Here is a 23,834-nt window from a genome sequence, read left to right as displayed (position 1 = left end):
CAGAATTATTTTAACATTAAGATAGTAAACAGTGCTGACACCTTAAGGTTGAATGAGAAACAGCAGAACCTATTTCATATTTTACCTTTTTAAACTTATTCTCAGTCAGGCAGAAAAATAGGATAACTCCTTAATCCCAAGAAAAGCCCAGACACTGGGTAATTAATGTGCCACTGAGTCAGTCCTAACTCCAAACCTGCAAGCTTCTGACTTCTGACTCAATGCTCTGTGGGGCTGCCCTGTTTGGCTTGAGAAAACCCACGATAAAACCCAATCAATAATAATGATTTCTTCCCAACTTTAAAATAAAGTTTTATCTGTTGGTCACCTCATTCCAAAATCAAAGCCAGTCTATCTGCAGGTCCAGAACTAAAAGGGGAAAAAATACACTGAATATCACATTGTCATGGGTGCTGATAATCAAAACAGTCTCAACCTTAACACACTAAGTGACAGAACCCCAACCCTCCCAGGCACAGCTGAGACCAGCTGCCCCCATCACACAGCAAGTGTCAGGTGATCGTCACGGCTTCCCGCAGGATAAGCAACTCGGCCCCAGCTCAGGGCGGCCACAGTGTGGTCCCAACCTCCTTCCTTTTGTCTAAAACTGACTACAAAAACAATGTCAAAGATAACCTCAAAATCAAAGACCAAAATCGGCCACAATTGCCTCATCTCTGCAAATCACATTTCTATCTGTCTGTGACCCTTCTAGTCCTTTTCCTTAGACCTAGTCAATTTTTAAAAATGTACATATTTGCAGTTATAGATAGAAGTTTAAGGTCAACAGTTCTTGTTAAAGATTGTACATTGTGCCATGAGTGTTTTTTTCTTCTCATTTCCTTGCCTGAAATGACAGTGTGAACTGTCTAGTGCACTCCTACCGCACTCTACTCTACATGCTCACACATTGAGATAAGCAAATGGCATACATGTGGGAGGTGCGAGACCATCTACCTCATCAACAGATTTGTCTGCAGCCTTCTTCTTCACTAAGCAACAAATATGGACTCTGGGTTAATATTAATCATCTTGTTTGTTTTTTGTTTTTTGTTTTTTAAGAGATGAGGTCTTGCTATGTCACCCAGGCTGGACTCAAACTCCTGTACTCAAGGGACCCCCCACCTCAGCCCGAGTAGCTGGGACTATCCAGGTTAATAGCTTTAAGTTTTTAACAGTAATACCAGTGTGTGACTATTTACAAAAATGAATGCCAGCATATAAGAATAGATATTATATACACGCATACATATGAGCATGCTTACTGTAACATTTCTGATAGAAAAAAATCAGAAATCTGAATGCTGGCCACTGGGAATGCCTTTCAGCACATGCACACCTTGGCACACCGTCTGCTTTCAAGGGCACCAACACCACAGCCAAGGAGGATGACCTCACTGTGGCCAGATGACACCTGCCCCGCTCTGCTGGTGCTGTGCCCCAGCCCTTCCCATACTACCAACCCTCCAGCCACCTCCACCAGGGAAATCTAACCACCTTCTGTCCAGCCCCACTCAAATGCCGCCTTGTTCGGGAAGGCATTCCTGGAAGGGTCTCAACTCACACCTGTTTATACTGTGACACCAACAAGGTCACAGCACCCACCCCACAGCAGACCGCCCTCCCAGCACCTTACACACAAGGCTGCCCACCAATGTGGATGAAGCACTCCTGGCTGGCATTCAGATTCTCCAGGTGCTAGAGGAAAGCCAAGTGCACAGGCCCCTCTGGTCCCTGCCTCCACCTCCACCAAAGCAACTCCCCTCAGACGTGTTACATTGATTGACATTCCGAAGAAGATCTTAACAGGAAAACAAAAAAGAGTGTCCATGCCTTTAAGCCTGTACACACTAGATGATTCATCTCAAAACTCTAAAACTGAAAGATGCTGAATCGTCCTGCAGTTCTAACAGGAACGTCTCACAGGTCCTAGGCAAAAGCAGTCAAATCTGATCTACCTGGTGGGAAATTATCCAAAGCCAAGGACCACTGTCGGCCGATTTTGGTCTTTGATTTTGAGGTTATCTTTGACATTGTTTTTGTAGTCAATTTTAGACAAAAGGAAGGAGGTTGGGACCACACTGTGGCCACCCTGAGCTGGGGCCGAGTTGCTTATCCTGTGGGAAGCCGTGACGATCACCTGACGCTTGCTGTGTGATGGGGGCAGCTGGTCTCAGCTGTGCCTGGGAGGGTCGGGGTTCTGTCACTTAGTGTGTTAAGGTTGAGACTGTTTTGATTATCAGCACCTATGACACACTGGTCACACACTGGTATTACTGTTAAAAACTTTAAGCTATTAGCCTCGATAGTCCCAGCTACTCAGGGGCTGAGGTGGGGGTGTCCCTTGAGTACAGCACACAGCTCTGCCTTCAGCCTCAGGACTCCTCACAGGCAGGGAGCGCATCAACCATCTCCACCTAAGCCTTTGCAGATGAATTCTCGCTTCATGAAACTTTTAAAACTCCATCCATGCCTACAAGTGCCTGTGGTTAGTCAAAGTTTCTCAGGACCTCAGTCAAAGGCTCTTTACTCTCACTGGAAACTGGTCATCACACGAGGCCTGGAAGAACAGAGAGAGAGACCCTTGTACTCATTACTCTAACCTTTTAGTTTGCTGAGAAGAGAACAAGTCCAGGAAGGTTACGGGACTTCTCTGGGGTCACAGAGCTAGTTTCGTCATAATGGCAGAAGAGAGGTGTGCAGTAACTCCAGTAATGACTCCACAGGTAGTGGGACAGCAAGTGACATTTATTTTCTTCTTTGTACTTTGCTGCTTTTTGTATGTGTTGCTTTTTATAATTTTGTATGCATTACTTTTAGAATTAGACCAAAGAACTCCTTGTTCATTTTAAAGATACCACAATCAGGCTGGGTGCAGTGGCTCACGCCTATAATCCCAGCACTTTGGGAGGCCGAGGTGAGTGATCACCTGAGGTCAGGAGTTTGAGACCAGCCTGGCCAACATGGTGAAATCCCCGTCTCTACTGAAAATACAAAAATTAGCTGGGCGTGGTGGCGGGCACCTGTAATCCCAGCTACTCGGGAGGCTGAGGCAGGAGAATCGCTTGAATTCAGGAGACAAAGGTTGCAGTGAGCCGAGATCACGTCACTGCACTCCAGCCTGGCAACAGAGCAAAACTCTGTCTTAAATAAGTAAATAAAGATATCACAATCAATCAACTGCAGTGACAGGCCTGATGCAAGTCACAATTTTTGCATTCAGACAGGTAGAGTAAGCACAAGCCATAGTCGGTACACGCCAAGTCAGAGGATCCTAGAAGTCTTTTTAAATAAAAATAAGGAAAAGTTGGAAAGACATACACGTCAACAATTTAAAAGCTGCTACAACCAGTAGAATTATGGGAAATTTTTATTTCTTCTACTTTCTTGACTATCCTGTTAAACTTTATTAGATGCATACTTTCGAGACAAGGAAAGTACTTTAAACCTACTATGAATGCAAATGTGTTTGACACATCAAGGTACCTGCAGCTGTGCACACTTTCTCCTGGGTCAGAGACTGCAGGCTTTGTACTGGGGCAGGCCTCGGAGCTCTGTGCACAGTAGGTTTTGTTTTTTTTTGAGACTGAGTCTTGCTCTGTCGCGCAGGCTGGAGTGCAGTGGCGCGATCTCAGCTCACTGCAAGCTCCGCCTCCTGGGTTCACACCATTCTCCTGCCTCAGCCTCCTGAGCAGCTGGGACTACAGGCATCCACCACCACGCCCAGCTAATTTTTTGTATTTTTTTTTGTATTTATAGTAGAGACTTCACCGTGTTTGCCAGGATGGTCTCGATCCCCTGACATCGTGATCCGCCCGCTCAGCCTCCCAAGGTGCTGGGATTACAGGCATGAGCCACCATGCCTGGCTGACACAGTAGGCTTTTAACAAATACTCAAGAAATCGCAGTTCTTAGGCATTTAAGGAACAGAGTTGGAACAAAATCAAGATTCAAAATTATTTCTCTAAGCCTTCTTTGGGCCACAGTCTACAAAGAGATCGGGGAAGTAGGCTGTCAGAACTTTAATGGTTCTGAAATCACCGAAAATGATGTAACTGGAACACTTTCATTTTACAAGATTACAGTGTTACATTTTCTAAAGAAACTCATTTGCCTTCTGAACTAGAAACAGGGATTTGTAAAATAATGTGCAGTGATGGCGTGGAAAACTAACCAGCAGCACTCCTGAAACGCTGCCTTCATGTTCCCCTGGGACTGCTCGCCTCACCCCAAAACTATTTCTACTGCCTTCCCCTTCCATGCTACAACTAGTCTCCAAAGGTAGTTTTCTCTACTAACAAAGCAAACAGATCATATGAACGGACATCAGACCTTCTTAGGAGATTTCTGAAAATTCTCTCTTCTGGGGGAATAAATTGTGAGCATTTTGATTCAAACATTCCTGAAAGAATAACCAGGCAACCGAAACACTCAGTGACCTAACTGTGGTGGGCTGGTCACTTCAAACTTAACAGAACAATAAAACATATACTACTTTATGGCCAAAAAAAAAAAAAATCTTTTTAAAACAATAAGTGTGGACAAAGTGTTTTCAGAGATGAAGAGATGAAGTTCCTGAAATTTAGGGTTTCATTTCTCAAGGGTCTCCTTTAAACAAACAAACAGTTATGATTTCAAAGTAGACATGTGCCTTTAACACCATTTTTAAAAATTATCAGCCTTAGCAAAGGTGTAGAAAACACTTGTTCTCAAGCACTGTCCGTGGAAGAATTAGTAAAACATTTCTAGAAAACCTGTTACCGTCTTAACAAACTTTTAAACACATGTAGCAATTCTACTTCCAGGAACTTATCTATTTGCCAAGACATATATGCAAGGATCTTCCCTATAGGGTTGTGTATAAAGGAAAAATCAGACAGACTATGCCAGGAGCCCTCTGAAAGAGAAGAGTCAACTGTGGAGGGGGCACCTGTGAATGAATCCTGCAGAGCTGCTAACAGAGCAGACTTACACACACAACATGGTAAAGTTCCATGACACTGCACACAGGGGATTACACACACAACATGGTAAGGTTCCATGATGCCACACACAGGGGATTACACACACCACATGGTAACGTTCCATGACACTGCACACAGGGGATAACACACAACACATGGTAAGGTTCCATGACACTGCACACAGGCGATTACACACACCACATGGTAAGGATCCATGACGCCGCACACAGGGGATTACATACACAACATGGTAAGGTTCCATGACACCGCACAAGGGATTACACACACAACATGGTAAGGTTCCATGACACTGCACACAGGGGATTACACACACAACATGGTAAGGTTCCATGACACTGTACACATGGGATTAGGTGAGCGGGGGAGGGGCTGGGGGAATAATAACATCAAAAGAGCGCCTTTTCTTCCCTTATTCCAAGGAGAATTTCCTGGGCCTGACTCCTGGTCCTGTCCCCAGCGCCCCGAGGCCTCTCGAGCCCCTTCAGTGACCAAGATGCAGAGATCAGGACGCCATTGCGCCGCCCCAGGTGCCCGCCTCTAGCTGGCTCCGCCTGGGCCCCGAGGGAAGGTGAGGTCGGTGGGGGGCGGGGGAGGCCGGGCCACGGGCCAGGGCGTGGCAGCCAGGGTGTGTGTCCGCCGGGCTTGCTGCCTCTGGTGGCCCCGCAGCACCGTCCCACCTCTGCCACCCTCCGATGGGGCCGCTACCTGCATGCCTGCCAATCATGCTGCTCCTGCTGCTGCTGCTGCTGCTGCTGCTGCTGCTGCTTGGACCTGGCCCCAGGTCTGTCGAGGGTGAGTGAGGAAGGGGCTTTCCCGGAACTCAGGCATTCCGGGATTCCTCCAGCCCTTCCTAGGGACCCAGCAGCCCTGCCTCCCATCCCTTTCCAAGTTCCTAGTTGCCCTAGAGCCCCCAGCTCGCTCTTCTAATGCTCACCCACACTCTGGGTCCCAGCCCTCTGCAGGGCCCCCCACTTACTCCTCTCAGGGACCCAGAACTAGCCCAGCCCTTCCCCAGGGCCACAGAGTCCTCTCCTGGCTCCCTCCCCTAACCGGCTGTGACCCTCTCCAGCAGCCCGGAAGCTTCCCGCTTGTCCTGATCTGGGGTCCGCGAACTTATCCTTCATTCCACCTGTCCCTGAGATGTGAGACACCAGAGGGTGGGAGGAGCAGGGGCAGAAAGGGCCCGGCTTGGGGGTGGGAGAAGAATATATTGTGCCCCTGTACAACAAACCCCTGTGACCAAAAAAAAAATATAGATCATACTGTCCCTATCTCACTATCCATCATTTGGGGTCACTGTAGAGAGGTCTCCTGGGTGACTGCCCATTTCTGGGGTGCACAGATACATGTAGCCACAGAATACTATGCAGACACCGCCAGCACACAGATACGCAGGCACAGGACCAGCCCCAGACTCACCTGGCCCTCAGGTGTGCAGCTCACGGTGTGCAGCTCCCACAGGCAAAAATACTGAGATACCGCTAGGGGGACACATGCACACACAGCTCAAGGATACCCGAGACAGCACTCAGGACAATTCAGATGCACCGTGTACACACACACACACACACACACACACACACACACAGAGAGAGAGAGAAAGGCACAGACACACATATGTGCACATAGACCCTGGGGCTCACAGGATGCACAGACAACGCTGGCCCTCCCCGAGGAGGCTGCAGTGGGCAGACAGGGCAAACAGACCCCAGCGTGACCTGCCCCACCTATGTTGGCACAGAGGGAGTGTTTTGCTTGGTTATAAGCACAGTGCTCATGCCTGCCCCGTGCCTAGAACCCTCCCTCTATAGGGCTGTTGCTAGGGCTCTGAGATACCAGAGAGTGGTCAGGGAGTGTGGCAGGGGAAACTTTGGGGACAGCTTCAGGGTACCGTGTTGGGACTGGGACATTGTCAGGGTGCTCAGAGTGGGCGTGTTCCCTGGGTCTTGGTGCATTTAGAGGTCAAGGGACAATTTCTGGAGGCTCACTGTGTGCCAGGGCAGCTTATATCAGAGCTCCGCTCTTTTTTTTTTTTTTTTTTTTTTAAAGACAGAGTCTCACTGTTGCCCAGGCTGGAGTGCAGTGGCACCATTTTGGCTCACTGCAACCTCCACCTCCTGGGTCCAAGAGATTCTCCTGCCTCAGCCTCCTGAGTAGCTGGGACTACAGGCATGCACCACCACCACACCTGGTTAATTTTTGTATTTTTAGTAGAGACGGGGTTTCACCATGTTAGCAAGGCTGGTCCCGAACTCCTGACCTCAGGTGATCCACCTGCCTTGGCCTCTGAAGGTGCTGAGATTACAGGCATGAGCCACTGCGCTTGGCCAGAGATCTGCTCTGGAAGACCCCCCAGGCTGGAGGGCACTGCCACAAGCAGACAGTATGGCTAGGGTCCCTATGGCCACCTGGCAGGCAAGGTGGATTCTGGAGGGAGGTGGCCTGGGAGCAGGCTGAGGATGGGGTGAGGGCATTTGAGCAGCAGAGTGTCTGCGTGACTGGGCATAACTGGAGGGACAGTAAATGACTCTTGTGTGAGAGGATGAGGGAGGGGTGAGAGGGGCTGACTACCCTAGGACTTTTGTAGTTTTAGTAGAGACAGGGTTTCACCATGTTGGCCAGGATGGTCTCGAACTCCTGACCTTGTGATCTGCCTGCCTCAGCCTCCCAAAGTACTGGGATTACAGGTGTGAGCCACCGCACCTGGACACGTTACTTAATATTTCTGTGCCTTGGTTTCTTCATCTGTGAAATGGGATTGTTGTGAGAACGCAAAGGGATTCCCAGGGCAGTTCTAGTGCATAGTCTGGCTGCCTTTGTGTGTGTGTGTGTGTGTGCGCGCGCGCGCGTGTGTGTGTGTTTAATATAGAGACAGGGTCTCACTATGTTGCCTAGGCTGGTTTCAAACTCCTGGGCTCCAGTGATCCTCCTGCTTCCACCCAAAGTGGTGGGATTACAGGTGTGAGTCAACACACCTGGTCACTTTATATTATTATTATTTTTTTCTTTTGAGACAGGGTCTGGCGCTGTCGCCCAGGCTGGAATACAGCGGTGCAATCTCAACTCACTGCAAACTCCGCCTCCCAGGTTCAAGCAATTCTCCTGCCTCAGTCTCCTGAGTAGCTGAGATTACAGATGCCTGCCACCACACGCAGCTAATTGGTTGGGTGTGGTGGGGCTTTCCAATGATTACTTATTAATGATTACTTATGAAAAACAACAACCAAAAAAAAAGCCATCTTGAAGCTGCTTTTAATGAGAAAACAAATGTGCTCCCAAGCAACAGAGCAGCGAAATTCTTTATTACTGGATTCTAACTTTCCTCTCTAACTGTAACTGTCTCAGCTCCACCTCATGTGACCTGGAGGGTATGTTGCAACCTGCGTCTTCACTACCCATTCATGAAGATCTATAAAACTAATGTAAACTGCTGGGGCAATTTCAACATGAGTCAACTGGAGATTGTTACTTGGTGAGAATGCGCAAGTGGCAAAGATCTAAATTTGTTCAGCTAATTTGTAATTAACCTTCGCTTCTCACATGTCAGTATGTGAAGTGTCTGGTTTAAGCAATTTATCCAAAAAAGCCATAGACTCTTTAAATAACAACAAAACCTGGGCCTGGAATTTTATAAAGTCAGAATGAGTAAGACATGGTTTCGGTGTGCTTTTTTAAAGAAAACAGGGTCTTGCTCTGTTGCCCAGGATGAAATGCCATGCTGCATTTACAGCTCACTGCAGCCTTGACCTCCCACCTCAGCTTCCAGAGGAGCTGGGATTACAGGTGTGCACCACCACGCCCAGCTAATTTAAAAAATTTTTGTAGAAACAGGGTGTCACTGTGTTGCCCAGGCTGGTCTCCAGCAATCCTCTGGCCTTGACCCCCTAAAGTGTGGGGATTACACGCACGAGCGACTTGCCACTTACTATCTGACTGTGACCTGGAACCAGAAAGGAGATTCTGAGAGTGTGCTCAATCAATCACAAACTGACCTTTTTCATGGGTTTCTTGAACTCCTGTAGCTCTTCAGCACTCATGTCTTCCCATACCTGATAAATAGGATCAATGAATTTCTTTGACCTGTCAACAAAGATCACATTTCAAAGTCAAGTTAAATACTTCAGCAGAAGTCAAAATTGGTTTGGATCTTTTCTCACAAGATCTATTACCCAAAACCAAGAAGTGAAAACTACAGCTTAAATAATTACATTTAAAAAAACCTGGCTGGGCGCAGTGGCTCACGCCTGTAATCCCAGCACTTTGGGAGGCTGAGGTGGGCAGATCATGAGGTCAGGAGATCGAGACCATCCTGGCTAACACGGTGAAACTCCATCTCTACTAAAAATACAAAAAATTAGCCGGGTGTGGTGGCGGACGCCTGTAGTCCCAGCTACTCAGGAGGCTGAGGCAGAATGGCCTGAACCTGGGAGGTGGAGCTTGCAGCGAACCGAGATCATGCCACTGCACTCCAGCCTGGGTGACAGAGCAAGACTGTCTCAAAAAAAGGAAAAAAAAAGAAAAAAACAAAACAAAAAAACAACCCTCTATGTAAATGCTGTAACTAATGTGGCTCTTTCTGTATAAGAGTTCATTCACTCATGTCAATGGAGTATTGAACTACCGTTTTTCATCTTTCCATTTTCATGTGAAATTGTTTCTAAACTTTACAAAAACTGACAAGTCAGTTAGATATAGTATATCCAAATGGAAATGAAACCGTAATATTCTGGAACTCTCTTTTTTATATTTCTGTAGTAATTTGCTGAAAAGTAAGTCTAGGAAAAACAACTAATCTGGTTTCAGTCAACCAAGACTTCAGGGACCAGACAATCCCAGATGGTCATGATGCTGCTAGTTATTTTAGATACCATAATAAGCAAAAATCCTGCTTCCTTATACAAGTGCCAAGTTAAGGCTGGCCCAGTGGTTTTCTAGAATAACTCATCTAGATAAATTGCTTTTGTTTTGTTTTGTTTTGTTTTTTGAGACAGAGTCTCACTCTCTCACCCAGGCTGGAGTGCAGTGGTGCAATCTCGGCTCACTGCAACTTCCACCTCCCAGGTTCAAGCGATTCTCCTGCCTCAGCCTCCCAAGTAGCTGGAATTACAGGCGCCCACCACCACACCCGGCTAATTTTTGTATTTTTAGTAGAGACAGGGTTTCACCATCTTGGCTAGGCTGGTCTTGAACTCCTGACTTCAAGTGATCCGCCCGCCTCAGCCTCCCAAAGTGCTGGGATTACAGGCATGAGCCATTACGCCCAGCCAATCGTTTGTTTTTTGTTTATCCTGTGCAACAGAATGGGATGTGGTCTCTAGAGGAAGGAACAAGACACTTGGCAGAAAATTATGAAGCAAGAAAAGACAGCACCCTCCCCTATCCTGGCACCATTATCCCCATAACCTTACATGTTTAAATAACAGTTTAAAGAAAAACAAAAAAAAACCCTTGATGTCAGTCTGGCTCCTAGTGAGGCAAAGATCTACCCACTCTGGGGTGCCTGCACCACTTGGCAAGTCCTGCTAGGCATCCTCTACTTTGCATCTGTGAAATATATGCAGGGAGACCACGAGATGCTCATCAACAGCGAGGAAGGGCCACTTCTGGTGAAGAGCCCTAAATCCCAATTTTGGGAAAAGCAAACATGTATCACGTTTAAATCCACCTCCTGGCCGGGCGCGGTGGCTCACGCCTGTAATCCCAGCACTTTAGGAGGCCGAGGTGGGCGGATCATGAGGTCAGGAGATCGAGACCATCCTGGCTAACACAGTGAAACCCCATCTCTACTAAAAATACAAAAAAATTAGCCAGGCGTGGCAGTGGGTGCCTGTAGTCCCAGCTACTTGGAAGGCTGAGGCAGGAGAATGGCGTGAACCCAGGAGGCGGAGCTTGAGGTGAGCCGAGATCACACCACCGCACTCCAGCCTGGGCGACAGAGCAAGACTCCGTCTCAAAAAGAAAAAAAAATCCACCTCCTCCAGCGTCAATGTTTAAAAGTACCTACCTCTTCAGCACACAGGGATCAAAGGGGAAGAAGGTGTCCAGTGGGTTTGTGCAGGTCTGCACTGAGTCTCCTCCAGTGGTACTCCTAATGACTGGCAGCATCTGGTGATTGTTCCTCTCAATGATGGTGTAGCAGAAGACGAGCTGGTACTTACTGTGAAACAAAAAAACAACACAGACAGAGGCATTAACATGCTGGAGTGACTCTGCGGATGTGAGCTGCATGTGACAACTGTACCTACCACAGAGAAATTGCTGAATATAACAAGTGCTAGTAAAAATAACAATATAAAGCAGAAAGTAACACTTTTAGGGTACCGTTCTATGGGTCTTCTATCTGCAAGTTTGCTAAGGAGAAAGAAAATGTGGCTATCACTCAGAATGTGAAACTGGGCTTATATTTTAACGAGTAATAGATATTATTCATTAAAAATAAATGTTTGCAAGGCAAAACTCTTAGATTACATAACTATAGGTGTCTTTATTTTTACTGTTTGCAAAAGAATTAGAAGGTTGGTGGAAAAGGGATTCAGGAGTTACTCAGGAGGAAATAATGGTTGGTGAAGAGACTTGCTGAAGAAGCACTGAAGAAGAAATAAGCCTTTACTGAAGGAGGGACACGGGGTTGACTAAGTCATGACCTCAAAAACAGGCACAGAAAGGACTAGGCATGCCGAGTGAGAACAGTTAAATGCATAGAAGAAAACATAAAATAAAGACAATTATGTTTTTAATTTTTCCAGTAGTTGTCTCTAAATGATTGAGCAACTTGAAAAATTATTTATTGGACAGCTTCTCCAAGATGAGGACTTAGATCTCACTTCTGTCACTCTCCATCTCAGGTTCTCAGGTCACCATGGCAACTTCAAGCCACATACTTTGATTTCTGTCCTGTTAGCCAAGGCTCACAGCACTTGACCCCTCCTCCTGGTGGAGGACACATCAGCAAAACCACACTGGAGGGTGGTTTGCACTATCAGGTAAAGTTGAAGATCTGCATCTCCTACAACCCTGCAGCTGACCGCACTTCCGGGTGTGTGACAAGGAAGCGTGTGCCCACACACAAGAATGTTCCTGAGCACTAAAACACTAACACAGCCGGCTGGGCACGGTGGCTCACACCTGTAATCCCAGCACTTCGGGAGGTTGAGGCAGGTGGTTCACTTGAGCTCAGGAGTTTGAGACCAGCCTGGTCAACATGATGAAACCCCGTCTCTACTTAAAATACAAAAATTAGCTGGGTGTGGTGGCAGGCGCCTGTAGTCCCAGCTATTCGGGAGGCTGAGGCAGGAGAACTGCATGAGCCTGGGAGGTGGTGGTTGTAGTGAGCTAAGATCACGCCACTGCGCTCCAGCCTGGGTGACAGAGCAAGACCTTGTCTCAAAAAAAAAAAAAAAGACAAAAACTAACAGATGAAATCCCAACAAAGACTCAATAAAAAAGATTCCCAGAACATAACACAGCAGTTAAAATCAAAATAAAGCTTTGTGTCAATATGGTTCAATCTCAAAAGCATCAAGCAGGCAAAAGCAACAGCTACAGAATGGTACACGCCTTTATTTACCATATCTGTACCTAGGCAGAGACTTTTATTTCAATCCCCTGCTCTTAGCCTCACATCGCATCACACTCTGTCCCTCCAATGCGCATGCCAACCCCAAATCGAGAGCCCCTGGACCAGATGGTTCACAAATGCAGTCCTCTGTCCCCACCCCAAGAACATACCAGGGGCAGCGGCCTCTGCTTTGCTTCATCCATCCTCACTCTTTGAGCTGCTCACCATCTTAACCAACGTGCTGAAGCCTCCACCCACTCACCGCCGTTGCTTATTGGTCTCTTTATGTCTTTTCCTAATCCTTTACTATCACTGAGACTCAGAAGAGAGGACACCTTGAACCAGACGCCTAGCAAAGGAGAACTAAAGAGGCTGACAGAGCTCAGCAAGCTACTGGCTCTTATCTGTTGAAGATTTTAAGCTATGATCTGGCCTAAATATCCTCATTGAATATTCAATTCTCCAATTCGCTTTCTCCATAAAGCAGAATAACTTAGTGAAAGCTTACAAAGGAGCCAGACTACATTTAAATCTGTGCTGCCAGTCTAGCTCTATGACTTTAGGCAAGTGATTTCACCTCTCTGTACCTCCACCTCCCTGTCGATAAACAGGGTTTCATCCTAGAGGGTTGTTTGAGGATCAAATGAGTTCTATGTAAAGTGCTTAGAACTGCCTGGCACAGAGAAAAGGCTATGGATTAGCCATAGCTACCAGACCTGACAGAAGAGAACTCTCTAAACCAATCTCTTACAGGTCAACATTTGCCTCATGTCCAGTTTATTTCTATTACTATTACAGGAGTCACTCTAATAAGCATCTATGGCTTTGCCCCTCTCAGCTTACTGGTTGCCATACTTATTTCAAAGTGCTGCCCTTTGGATAAGAAGTAGTAGTAATTTCCAATGCCATCAAAGTATAAAAACAATAGCTGTATCACAGTATTTCCTGCAAGGACTGGGTTGTTTTTGTTTGTTTAAGAGACAGGGTCTCATTCTGGAGCCCAGACTGGAATGCAGTGGTACAATCAGGGCTCACTGCATCCTTGACCTCCTGGGCTCAAGTGATCCTCCTACCTCAGCCTCCTGAGTAGTTGGGACTACAGGCACAGGCAACCACATCCAGCTAATTTTTAAAATTTTTTTATAGAGATAGGGTCTCACTATGTTGCTCAAGCTGGTCTTTTAACTCCTGGCCTCAAGCAATCCTCCCACCTCAGCCTCCCAAAATGTTGAGATTACAGGTGTCAGCCACCACGCCCGGCCTTTTATAATGTTACTAATTTCATAGAAATTTAACAGACTCTTACAATACTAGATAAACATAAATAAAAATATTTTAAATAACTCCCATCAAGAAAGCGTAAATAACTTACTTTGTGATTGCAGCCAAAAAGTTAACCACTGAGGGCAGGCAAATCTTCAGGGGATTTAGCTGGCTCATCACTATCCGCTCAAAATTCAGACTCTGAAGATACTGCAAACCTTTGGTTTAAAAAAAAAAAAAAGATTTTTTAAAGGTACAAGTAAGTGAAAAGTGTAAGATATCTTTAAAAGCACAAATTATCACACATTTAAAAAAAACTTAAAAAAATTATTTGCAGAAATGCTTTAAATAAAGGTCCATGCAGATAGTCACACAGTATATGGCCCAGAAGAGTATCACTAGGCTAACCACATTCATTGGTCACCAAGGCAGCTTCTCTAAAGAAAACTTAGGAAGTAGCAGGCTGTAAGATTCCATGACAACGTCAAGTTCATACGTTTGTAAGCTCAGTGTATGCTGAGATAATACAGAGGGAGAAAAAGACCTTGTGATTTGGTTTCAGCTAACAATCGCGACAGACAACAAAACAAAACAGCAATTTGATTCTAGCTTGCATGTCTCGTTAGTGAAGCTGAGTGCTGTTTTCAGGTGCACAGTAGTCATCTGTAGTTTTTTTTCTAAACAAGAAAACTCCAAATTTGCCTTCTACCTCAACGGATGGCAAATTTAGACAGAAGCCACTTTCTTAGACTTAATGAATACAATTCTTTCTTACATGAGTAAAATAAAGACATCACATTTATTTTAAGAGGCAAGCTGACCAACTTGTACTTAAGTATATTTTCTTAGGAGTTTCTTTGATGCATATTTCAATAAAAATTAGCTAAATGGGATGTCACTGCTTACAAAAACAAGATATTTAATTCAGATTCCTGGCATTAATTTATACAAAGAAAAGCAGAGCTTGTATTTACTTACCCTGTGATAAAACCTCATCCTACTAGTTCATACAACATCTTTTAGAAGCATGTAGGATGTAGGTAAACATATATAATGCAACACGTACAACTTTCAGTTTAGAGCTGTGGCTGTTAACCTAAGGAGACTGCAACCCCCACAGAGGACACCTGGCAGTGTCTGGAGACACTTTTAGTTGTCACAGCTGGGGGTGGTCGGGGACTGCTGTTGGCAGCTAGTAGGTGGAGGCTGTTAAACATCCTACAGTGCAGAGGACAGCCCCCGACGATGAAGGATGATGCAGCCCAAATGGCAATCATACAGGGTTGACAGACCCTGGTTTAGAGGAAGTGACCCACAAAACCATATGAATTATTCATAAACATAAACAGAACAATTTACAATGACTTATAAATACTGTTCTTGGAGACTCTCTTCAACTAAAATACACTAATCTAATAAGTTTCAACTGATAGATTTGAATTATAAGTAACTCTTAGAAATTAGCAAAACAATACTGGTCAATTAAGTCTCAAGGCTTCAGGCAGAGTTTAATCTATATAAACTCAAACTTTAGGGTCAGCTGAACCTGGCTTCAGTTTTCTAATCCTGCCAGTAACCATGTGATCTTGGGAAAATGACTTTCCTGTGCTTTGGTGCTGTCTGTAAACGGAGAATACCTGCCATTTACTGGGCTGTTACAAGGACAACAAAGAGAAGGTGCATCCAACTGAAGCTTTGTACAGGGCACTGGCACAGCCCAGGGCTCAGCCTCACCTCTGGAGACATCTTCACATTTCAAACCTTCAAAGGCAGAAACCTCTTTCTTAACCTCAAATCCATCTTAAGGGGTTTGTAGGGTTCTCAAGCTGAAATCTATCTTAAGGGGTTTGTAGGGGCCTATGAGCTGCTTGAAATTATTATTAAAAGTTTGAGTGTACATGCAGTTTTCTGAATCCAGTTTTTATAAAAATCTCAAAAAAGTAATGAATCACCATTCTGATGGGTGACAAGAACACAAGGAAAATCCAGTCTAGCACTCCCACAACACTGACCTTCTTTCAGGTTTCCGCTCAAAAGCTGTTTGTGTCTAAAAACAAAGGTGTAGAACACAGCTTGGCAGGCTGAGTAAAATGGTCCATGGAGAGCAACATCGCAGAATGCCTTTGTTCCCGAATCCTGGTTATTAAGGTATATGTGCAGCCAGTTAACCAAAAGATCTAGGCATGATTTTACAGTACTAGAGGAAAGAAAAATTCAAGTCAACTTTACACTTCATAAAAAAACCAGAATAACATAAAAACACACAACTGCCTTTCATTACAAACCATGCTAAGTAAGTTCATAGGTTTCTTTAAATAATACCCATGGGTACAGAGGAAAAGCAAAGAAAAGAAGGATAAGGATGGGTGCGTAGGAAGACAACCTTCCAATTACAAGGCAGAGTAGCTCTGACCTTCTAGGAACAGGTAAGCCCCTAAGAACGTCCCAAGGGATGGAAAGCAGGTTCTCCTAACCATCTCAAAGGCACCCCTCTTAGGGTGATTGGCCAAATAGGACATGTTCACCAACACCTCTCAAGAGAAAGACAGTCTGGTGGACTTCAGTATTCCCTGATGCATCCAGTCAAGTCCTATGGTGAATAATTTTGTTCTTGGGGAAGGGTTTCAACAGCATCCTTGTCCAAAGATATCTTCATGGGCCACTGAAAGAAACTGGCCTCCTAGATAGGTCTCTTACCTTTAAAAGGGTTTTTCTTCAGCTTTAACAGATACAATAGATTTGGAATGCAAATGAAAAAATGAAAAACCTACAAAAAGAATCAAAACAGTATACAACACTGTCCTCTATCCACAAAACAAATGGATCTTTAAGTGCAACCACACAAAAGAGATGACAAAAGCCTTACATACAGGGTTTTATATATAAAAAAGGAGACACTTTATTCTAAAATCACCACTTAGAAATATAAACATCTTGCACAGAGTAGGAATTTTATTCACTTTAAAAACATGCCAAAAACATATGGGAGATATTTCTGACTTGAGACAATGCTATACTCTTTTTAAAGCATGATATTAAAAAGTACTCAGAAAATTAGGTTACTTACATAAGAGGAATAAATTTAGCTCTTGCCAAAAAGCTTCCAATATAATTTCCAGCAGCCTGCCTGATGATGGCAGGATTACTTGGATCCTGCAATTTTTTCCAAAGATGTTCCAAAAATGCCTCTGCGAATCCCTATAAAAAGAGAGGGCGTCGGTGTGATATTTTTTAATGCCTAAGATAATCTGGCTATCAAAATCCCAAGATTTTTACTTCACCAATGTAGGGAAAAGTTCTACTATCTCATAACTATCTCATGGGCTTCATTTTTAAAACACGTTGAGAGAATATCATTAAAAACAAAAGGCACCTCGGGTGTTAAATAATCCAATGGATCCCAAACCTAGCTAAGCATCAAAATCAACCCAGGGCCAGACACAGTGGCTCACGCCTGTAATCCCAGCACTTTGGGAGGCCGAGGCGGGTGGATCACCCAAGGTCAGGAGCTCCAGACCAGACTGGCCAACATGGAGAAACCCTGTCTCTACTAAAAATACAAAAATTAGCCAGGCGTGGTGGCAGGTGCCTGTAATCCCAGCTACTTGGGAGGTTGAGGCAGGAGAATCGCTTGAACCCAGGAGGCAGAGGTTGCAGTGAGCTGAGATCATGCCACTACACTCCAGCCTGGGTGACAGAGTGAGACTCCATCTCAAAAAACAAACAAACAAAAAACAACAAAAAATTCAACCTGGGAGGTACAAATTCAATAGGTTTGTGACAGGGCTTTGGAATCCACATATTATAAAAACTCTTCAAGTGATTCCAGTGTCAGCCAGAACTGGTGACCAACAATAATTCACATCCCATGGAGCTCCACATGGGCACTCCTGTGAGTGCAAAGCACCTTCCGGTCTCTGGACACACTGAACTCAACCATGAACAGAAATACGGACTAACGTACAGCTGGTATTTGAGTTAATTATGCCAATCATGGAAAAAAACAGACACAGCTTCTCACCAAAGGGTGTAACTTCCAACTTCTCCTAAATAGCACTGTTCTAAAGCTAGGCACGCCCATGTGGGCAGACTGAATTCAACCTTCTTTCCCATGACCAACACTCTCCTGACCTCTAGGAAGCCACAAAATCGTTGCAGAGAAGGAAAAGCCTTCTATATTGTTTCCCCCACCAAAAAAAAAAAAGAAGAAGAAGAAGAAAAGACAAAGCCTAAAGTTTTTAAAATTCTAGATTAATAAGTTGGTTTGGGCTAGTTACAACTCAACCCTTGGAAAGAATAAAGGAAATACTGTTAATTACCCCATATGAGATTTTAATAGAGAAAGGCTTAAGGGAAGAGCACCACCTAGTGACCAAAAAGCAGGATGACATTTTCGGAGCACCTAGCTGGGCTGGCAGGCAGCAATCTGTTTTCTCTCCAAGTGTACTGAGAAAGGAACATGGGCCAGGCACAGTTGTTCACACCTGTAATCCCAGCGCTTTGCGGGGCAGGAGGCGGGCAGATCACTTGCGGTCAGGAGTTCAAGACCAGTCTGGCCAACATGGTGAAATCCCGCCTCTTCTAAAAACACAAAAATTAGCCAGGCATGGTAACCTGTGGTCCCAGCTACTCGTAAGAAGTAATGCTATAAAGTGTACAAGTGGTAAAATGCAGAAATTAAACAGGTATGCTTTTCTATTAGCCACGCCCTCACAGACAGCATCTGGCTTACAAAAACTAACACTGAAAGTTACAAGAACAAAAGTGAAACATACTTCACCAAACCCAAATTCAAAGCCTTGGAAATAGACCAATTATGCTAAGTGCTAAATGACATGGCAGCAAATTACTCATATAAGGAATCGTTTTCAAGTTTGCTAAACTATTTTAATTCTTTCAATCTAAAGCCTTAACAAAGATGAGCAGCACTAGCTGTTTCCACCCTTTGATTATGATAAACTTCATCTCCACTTTCATTAATAAACTGCTAACCATATTAAACAATCCTTCCATGGAATCTGTCCCACCACAAGTTTGATATGCTGTTTCTTCAGCATCTTCAATACCCTGCCGGGATGCATTCACCTATAACAAAGGGGGGGGGGAAGAATAAAAGGATTTAAAAAATACAACTATGTTATTTTGGGATGGAAATTCATCTGATATACACACATTCAAGGTGTCCAGATTAGTGCCTTATATCACACCCCAACACAATACACAATTATGGTGCAAGCCTGTAAACTGACCTAGGTCATGAAGGAATTTAAATATAATAAACCAAGCCCCTTTTACTACATACTTATATAAAATCGACAACTATCACATGATGCTCTATGTCAGGTAGCCTCAACAAATTCAACATTTATTCTAGCTCTGATATGGTCTGGCTCTGTGTCGCCACCCAAATCTCATTTTTTTTTTTTTTTTTTTTTGAGGCAGAGTTTTGCTCTTGTTGCCCAGGCTGGAATACAATGGCAAGATCTCGGCTCACCGCAAACTCCGCCCCCCAGGTTCAAGAGATTCTCCTGCCTCAGCCTCCTGAGTAGCTGGGATTACAGGCATGTGCCACTTTGCCCAGCTAATTTTGTATTTTTAGTAGAGATGGGGTTACTCCATGTTAGTCAGGCTGGTCTCGAACTCCTGACCTCAGGTGATCCACCGGCCTCAGCTTCCCAAAGTGCTGGAATTACAGGCGTGAGCCACCACGCCTGGCCCCAAATCTCATCTTGAATTGTACTCCTGTAAGTCCCACATGTTGTTGGGGGGGGGACTGGTGGGAGATAATTTGAATCATAGGGTAGGTTTCCCCCATACTGTTCTCGTGATAGTGAATAAGTCTCACGAGATCTGATGGTTTTATCAGGGGTTTCCACTTTTACATCTTCCTCATTTTCTCTTGCCGCCACCATGTAAGAAGTGCCTTTCACCTCCCGCCATGATTCTGAGGGCTCCCCAGCCATGTGGAACTGTAAGTCCAATTAAACCTCTTTTTTGGCCAGGTGCAGTGGCTCACGCCTGTAATCCCAGCACTTTGGGAGGCCGAGGTGGATGGATCATGAGGTCAGGAGATTGAGACCATCCTGGCTAACACAGTGAAACCCCATCTCTACTAAAAATACAAAAAATTAGCCGGGCATGGTGGCACGTGCCTGTAATCCCAGCTAATCAAGAGGCTGAGGCAGGAGAACTGCTTGAACCCGGGAGGTGGAGGTTGCAGTGAGCCGAGATCGCACCTGCACTCCAGCCTGGGCAATGGAGCGAGACACCATCTCAAACAAACAAACAAAAACATCTCTTTTTCTTCCCAGGCTCAGCTATGTCTTTATCAGCAGTGTGAAAATGGACTAATACAATCTCTATGCACAAGACACTCACAGACACATTGTGTAATAAACATATCATCAATCAATTGAGCAGAAAAATGATGAACTGCAAGCCAAATGTGCATGATGCAATATTTATTTTGGTATATCACCATTCAAATATCTTAACATACCACTCAAACCATGCCATTTTTTATTAACTATGCTTGACCTTCTTTGTAAACATTCTAAAATGTTCCTTAAGTATATACCAGAGAAAGACTATAAAGAGTACATATACAGTTGGCCAGAGAGGTGCAACTCCAAGTGAGCACTGCACCAGTGAGCCCAAGCTCCAGCTCTTAAGACCTTGTTCCATCTTCCTGCTTTCCCTATAGCATCAATGTTTTCCTCCACCAAAGCTCCTCTCCCCTCAGTCCACAAACCTGCTCACGTCTCCCCACTCCTAAACCATGCCTCTTAGCCCTGCTCCATCCCCTCCTTCCATCACAACCCTGCACCAAGATCTCTAACAGCCCCAATTCTGCTTCCCCACCATCCACATCCTCTCCCGAAATGCAGTTTATGCGTCTTCACTGACATGGTCCTCCAGAAAGCAACAAAGACTACCTTCTAACCACTAAATCCAAGGACTATTGCTCTTTTCATCTTTCTAAAAAATGACAGCAGTATCTGATGCTGCTGACCAAACTCCTCCTTCCGGCGGATTCTTCCTGAGCATCCAGGCTCTTGGTTTTCCCCATACTTCTGATCACCCTTTTCCTCCCCTGTCCTAAACTGCATCTTTCCAAAGGTTTATGCTCAGGTCCCCATCTGCAGCCACGACTGCCTGTGAGTATTCTCTGGTAGGCTGCACACCAGCAACTGAACCTGGCCAAGATGGAACTACTCTTCCAACTGCCTCCTCTTCATATTTTTTTTCTTTTTTCTTTTTTTTCTTTTTTTTTGAGACAGAGTCTTGCTCTGTCACCCAGGCTGGAGCGGAGTGGCACAATCTGGGCTCACTGCAAGCTCCGCCTCCTGGGTTCACACCATTCTCCTGCCTCAGCCTCCCGAGTAGCTGGGACTATAGGTGCCCGCCACCATACCCGGCCAATTTTTTGTATCTTTAGTGAGACAGAGTTTCACCATGTTAGCCAGGATGGTCTCGATCTCCTGACCTCGTGATCCGCCCGCCTCGGCCTCCCAAAGTGCTGGGATTACATGCGTGAGCCACCACACCCGGCCTCCTCTTCATATTTCTAACTACCATTAATGGCAACACCAAGATTCGATTCCACAGGGAGCAACTATTGAAGGATTCCTTTCCCTTACTGTCTGCCTCCCCTCCTCCAAACCAGTCTCAAGGACCAGTTCACCTTTCCTCACAATGTCACTAGAATCTACCACTTCCTTTCATTCCCACTGCACCTTAGTGCGGGCCTCCTTAAACAAAGTTTTAACTGTTTATAATTATAATCTGCCCTTAAGAAAGGCCAAACAGGAAAAATCACTTCCGTAGGAATCCCTTCCTGACCCCACTGTGATTCTATCAGGTTCTCTAACTCATAATGTATGTTTCATTCATAGCATTTTCCACAACCATACTTTTACATTTGGATAACTATGTATTTAACGCCTTGTTCTCCAATCATGAGAAGGAACTGTCTACAACTCCCGGCACATGCACAGATGGAGTTCAAGACACATTCAAAGAAAGGAAGCAAAGAATGGTGCTAGTGGTTTCTTTTCTTTTCTTTTTTTTTTTTTTTGAGACGGAGTCTCACTCTGTCGCCCAGGCTGGAGTGCAGTGGCACGATCTCAGCTCACTGCAAGATCCGCCTCCCGGATTCAAGCAATTCTCCCACCTCAGCCTCCTGAGTAGCTGGGATTACAGGCACCCATCATCATGCCTGGCTAATTTTTTTTTTTTTTTTTTTTTTTATAGAGACGGGGTTTCGCCATGTTGGCCAGGCTGGTCTCGAACTCCTGACCTCAGGTGATCTGCCTGCCTCGGCCTCCCAAAGTGCTGGGAATAAAGGCATGAGCCACCATGCCTGGCCAAGTGGATTCTTTTCTATCACTGACTATTGTTTCCACATACTGTGATTATAACAAATTCAAGTCAGTAAATGAAAATAAAAAAAATAAAAAATAAAAGAAAATAAAAATAGATTACTCAATACTTACATCCAACTTGAGTAGTTTTTCAATAATAAGCTCCAGAATTTCATGCCTCAAGGTTGGAAAATATACACTAATCCTTAGTAAGTTATGAACGTAACATTCCTAAAGGAGAAAACGTAAGATAAAACATTTCAACAGAGAATAAATGTTTCACAGTTATGTAAGAAAAACAACAATTACATGACCTTTAGTTTCAAATATTTAAAAAGAAAAAAACAGACTATCCAGCAATACAAAAACTATACTGTTTCTACATGTATTATGTTCGGTATAATCATTTCAATTATCCCCAGTAAATGAAATTTTTAATTTGTATAACTATAGGTTTTTAAGTAGCTGTATTGATAAAACTCATATATCATACAATCACCAACTTAAAGTATACAATTTAAGTTTTTAATATATTCAGTTATGTGACCATCAACATAATCAATTTCAGAACATTTATTTTTCTTTTAGAGACAGGGTCTTGCTCTCTCTCTCAGGATGGGGTACAGTGGTGCAATCATAGCTCACTGCAACCCTGAATTCCCGGGATAAGCAATCCTTCCTCCTCAGCCTCCCTAGTAGCTAGAACTACAGGTGCACACCACCACATGAGGTTAATTCTTCCTTTTAGAGAGACATTTTCTCACTATGTTGCCCAGGCTGGTCTTCAACTCCTGGATCTTCCCACTTCAGCCTCCCGAAGTGCTGTGATTATGGGCATAAGCCACTGCACCCAGCCAGCAATTTTGTAACATTTTAATCACTCTAAAAAGAAATCCTACATCCATTAGTGCACCCCTAAAAAATGAAGACCTTGGCAACCACTAGTCTTTCTATGAATCTGCCTCTTTGAGACATTTCATATAAATGGAGTCATATAATACATGTTTTTAGGGTTCAATCATGTTGTAACATGTAAACCATTCCTCTCATATCAATGGAGTCATACACAGTTTGTGGCATGTTTTTAGGGTTCAATCATGTTGTAACATGTAAACCATTCCTTTCATATCAATGGAGTCATATAATACACAGTCTTTTGGCATGTTTTTAGGGTCCAATCATGTTATAACATATAAAGCATTCCTTTTCATTGCTGAGTAATATTCCATTGTACCATGTTTTGTCATCTGTTCATCAGTTGACAGACATTTGAGTTGCTTCTACTTGAGGCTATTATGGATGATGCTGCTATGAACATCCATGTACAAGTTTTTCTGTGGACATATATTTTCATTTCTCTTGGGTATAAACCCAGAAATGGAACTGCTGAGTCACGTGTTAATTCTACATTTGACCTTGAAGAAATGGCAGGCTATTTTCCAAAACGGCTGCACCATTTTACATTCTCACAGCAACATATGACAGTTCCAACGTTCCCATTTCTCCATATCCTTGTGAACACTTGTTACTGTCTTCTCGTTCTGATTATAGCCATCCTTGTGGGCATGAAGTGAAATCATTTCCCTGATGGCTAATGATGTTGAGCTTCTTTTCATGTGCTTTTTTTGCAGAAATGCCTATTCAGATCCTTTGCCCACTTCAGTT

General features: G+C 44.4%; 1 protein-coding gene across 1 annotated transcript in view; it reads right to left on the bottom strand.

Annotated features, from left to right (window-relative positions):
• Positions 1 to 2,415: 2,415 nt before the first annotated feature.
• LOC749547 (putative RRN3-like protein RRN3P2) overlaps positions 2,416 to 23,834 on the bottom strand; it is a 46,183-nt gene continuing 24,764 nt past the window's right edge. Inside the window, 8 exon segments of the mRNA XM_024354067.3 lie at positions 2,416 to 2,560; positions 8,978 to 9,065; positions 10,990 to 11,142; positions 13,916 to 14,024; positions 15,819 to 16,003; positions 16,874 to 17,004; positions 18,799 to 18,891; positions 22,302 to 22,400. Coding sequence (XP_024209835.2) covers positions 2,516 to 2,560; positions 8,978 to 9,065; positions 10,990 to 11,142; positions 13,916 to 14,024; positions 15,819 to 16,003; positions 16,874 to 17,004; positions 18,799 to 18,891; positions 22,302 to 22,400 — 903 coding nt within the window. The 3' untranslated portion in view covers positions 2,416 to 2,515.

This window comes from Pan troglodytes, chromosome 18, assembly GCF_028858775.2.
Source record: "Pan troglodytes isolate AG18354 chromosome 18, NHGRI_mPanTro3-v2.0_pri, whole genome shotgun sequence".
Taxonomy (NCBI): domain Eukaryota; kingdom Metazoa; phylum Chordata; class Mammalia; order Primates; family Hominidae; genus Pan; species Pan troglodytes.
The sequence above is the reverse complement of the archived record's forward strand: the minus strand, read 5'-3'. Positions and strand labels throughout refer to the sequence as shown.